This window comes from Sinocyclocheilus grahami, unplaced genomic scaffold, assembly GCF_001515645.1.
Source record: "Sinocyclocheilus grahami isolate Dianchi unplaced genomic scaffold, SAMN03320097.WGS_v1.1 scaffold227.1, whole genome shotgun sequence".
Taxonomy (NCBI): domain Eukaryota; kingdom Metazoa; phylum Chordata; class Actinopteri; order Cypriniformes; family Cyprinidae; genus Sinocyclocheilus; species Sinocyclocheilus grahami.
In genome coordinates this window covers 585,617-589,049 of record NW_015505406.1, presented here as the reverse complement: position 1 = coordinate 589,049, position 3,433 = coordinate 585,617, and the positions used below count along the sequence as shown (strand labels likewise).

At 34.5% G+C, this 3,433-nt stretch overlaps 1 protein-coding gene across 1 annotated transcript in view; it reads right to left on the bottom strand.

The window, feature by feature from the left end:
* The window catches only part of LOC107597091 (mitochondrial fission 1 protein-like), a 4,087-nt gene extending 1,850 nt beyond the window's left edge, over nt 1-2,237 (bottom strand). Inside the window, exons 1-3 of the mRNA XM_016287998.1 lie at nt 2,144-2,237; nt 436-568; nt 275-351 (exon numbers count right to left, since the gene is read on the bottom strand). Coding sequence (XP_016143484.1) covers nt 275-351; nt 436-568; nt 2,144-2,188 — 255 coding nt within the window. The 5' untranslated portion in view covers nt 2,189-2,237. The remainder of the gene's footprint in view (nt 1-274; nt 352-435; nt 569-2,143) is intronic.
* Between the last annotated feature and the right edge of the window lie 1,196 nt (nt 2,238-3,433).

Below are 3,433 nucleotides of genomic sequence, written 5' to 3'. Positions count from 1 at the left end.
GAGATTCACCTCTGTACAGTTACTTCGTCTGGTATCCGTATTGAACCGTTTACACATTACACTTGTTTATATGGTGACGTGACAGTAAAGTTATTTAATTGATCTGATTTGATTTTGAAAGTATTGCAGTAAACTCCAATGTACCAGGGCTTCCAGGAACAGAGTTGAGAAACACTCTTTTAACTAGATGCCACAGATGGCGTCATGAAATAAAGAAAGCTTATTAGCAGTGACGAAACCATCACATATCAAAATAAGAAAAATGTAAACCCACCTTAAGTCTGTAGTTTGCAACAGCAAGGTAGAAGAGGAAATCTCTCTGATCATCTTTTTTGCTTTTATGAACCAGTTCTGTTCAAAGAAAACAGGAATCACTTTCAGAATTTTAAACCAAGAACAGCTGAAGCTCAAGAAGGCTGTAACTGAGGAACTGACCTTCTAATAGATGAATGCCTTTTACAATGTCATTTGTGTACTTGCTTCTGATCAAACACCAGGCGTATTCAAAAGTGGTTTCTTTGGAAACGGGTCCTTTCACCAGCTCAGCGTTGTACTTCTTCTCAAACCTCTGAAAGACAACAATTCTTGTCAATAGATTGATGAGAGTCAGATTGACTCGACTGCATCCAGTGTTACCAACTAAAGTTGCTAAAGGAAGGTCGGTTTGTTGCTAAAAGTTGCTAAACGCCGTCATTACGTAATCACGACGCAAAATTGCGTCACTACATCAAATCTCAGCAAAAATATATTTTATATGTTCATTTAGATTTGTTCGTAAAATAATATAAATGCATAATATAACGTTCAAATATAAATAACTCGTTTTATATACAACATTGAACGATTTAATTTTTGAACGATTACAAGTTTTTTTATTAGCTACTAGTACAGTGAATCTCAACCTTTCGGCGTACTGGACCCCAGTCCAATTCAGAACCATCCTCAAGGACCCCCAGAACAAAACTGACTCATCTATGTATCATTTGTGAGGACCAAATGCAGTCACGTATAATTCAAGTTAGCTGACTTGTCCAGTATTTGGCCATATCAGCAGCTATATTGGATTTTTCTTTCATGGGAACATGTCATGTCAAAACATACAAAATGTCATACTTTGTATGGACCCCCTGGCCTTACGTCAAGGACCACTAGGGGTCCACGGACCCCTGGTTGAGAAACACTGAGCTAGTAAACTAGTAAAACTACACATTCTGAACAATTATAGTTTTAAGCAGTGTATTAGTAGTCAGTATGCGACACTCTAAGAAAATAAATCACAGGTTTTTACCTGCATTTTAAATTACGGATTGTATTTTCGGGTTACAGGGTTACAACGGATAATGGATAACAGATAATGCAGGGCTCTACTGATACTTTTCTTTGCTCGCACTGTAGAGCCCTGTAATGGATAACGGATAATGTCCTGGAAAATTATTAGTACCTTTGCCATTTTTCTAGATATTTTTCTTACAGTGTACTAACTGATCAACAATCGCAGGTACAAGCTACTAACAAGGTGTATCATAAATGAACAATTATTAAATTATTATTGTTACTATCAAATTGAACAACTGCAAATAGCAGTAACTTAATTCATGTGATGTATGTACGTCTAGGCACCTCTGGTTTCCTCTTTTTGTGTGATTTGGATGGAAAATGTGTGCCTTTTTTATTCAAAAGTTGCCAAATACATTTTTTAAATGGCTAAATTTGTTGCTAGGTGCTTTTGGAATAAAAAGTTGCTAGGGTAGTCTGAAAAGTAGCTAAATGTAGCAACACTGATCAGCAGATGGCTGCTGTCAGGATCACGTGCTCCCCCTGGCCGACTACCACAGACTAACTTTTACAGCAAGAATCAATGCCATTCCAATAGTAGGTGAGCTAATAGGATAACAATAATAAGTTGACCAAATAAGTGTATTTTATCCAAAAAGCAAAGGCGTATAACAGTAGGTCTACTCTATACGTCTATGAGTTACAGTAATCAACGCATAAGCAATGTTGTAGTTTTGATTAAGTAACGTACCGTAGAAACGCGTCCGCCGATTAAAACCTGATATCGGTCATTTCGCCACATGCATCAATACTACATCGATGTCATTTTGGATTTACAGTCATGAAAGTAAAGGATAAAATGTTGTACCTTTAGATCTTCCGGTGCCACAAGATCTGACACAACAGCCTCCATGTTCGCGGAAAACCCCACACCGGCGCATTCACGAAATTCTCAAAGTAAAAGTCCGTGATTATGCTGGATGGTATTTTGATATAGGCCACCAAGTAACTAAATCATAACCATGCTATATTTGGAATTTTTACATGTTTGAATGGTTATATATTTCTTTATATATACATATGAAGACCACATTAAAAAAAAACTTTAATAACTCAAATACCATCTACACATTTAATTCACGAAATTCTCAAAGTAAAAGTCCGTGATTATGCTGGATGGTATTTTGATATAGGCCACCAAGTAACTAAATCATAACCATGCTATATTTGGAATTTTTACATGTTTGAATGGTTATATATTTCTTTATATATACATATGAAGACCACATTAAAAAAAAAACTTTAATAACTCAAATACCATCTACACATTTATTATTATTATTATTACTATTAGTGCTGTCAAACGATTAATCGCATCCAAAAGAAACGTTTTTGTTTATGTAATATATGTGTGTGTACTGTGTATACATTATACACTCACATGCATGTAAATATTTAAGAAAAATGTGTTATATTGGTATATTAAATATATTTATATATAATATAAATTATATAAATACATGCATGTAAATATTTTCAAAATATATACTGTATGTGTGTGTATTTATATATACATAATAAATATACACAGTACACACACATATATAAATTCTGAACCAAAGTGTGGTGTGTTTTCAATCATAATCAGAGTGTGGAGTTTCCATAATTGATTCTTTTGATGTCTTCCTGTTTATCTGCCTTGTCACAATTTGTCTACAATCTGTAAGATCTGTAAAATGTATATAAACAATCTGTATGTATTTGTACAATCTATAGAAATGTTTATTTATTTATTTTATTTTTTATTTTTGTCATTTAGCAGATGCTTTTATCCAAAGCGACTTACAAATGAGGACAATAAAAGCAGTCAAAACTAACAAAAGAGCAACAATATGTAAGTGCAAATGACAAGTCTCGGTTAGCCTAACACAATACACGTAGCAAGGTGTGTATATATATATATATATACACATATATACTACACACACACACACACACACACACACACACACACACACACACATACACACAGACACACACACACACACACACATACACACACACACAGACACACACACACACACATATACACACAGACACGCACACACACATACACACACACACACACACATACACACACACATATACACACACACAC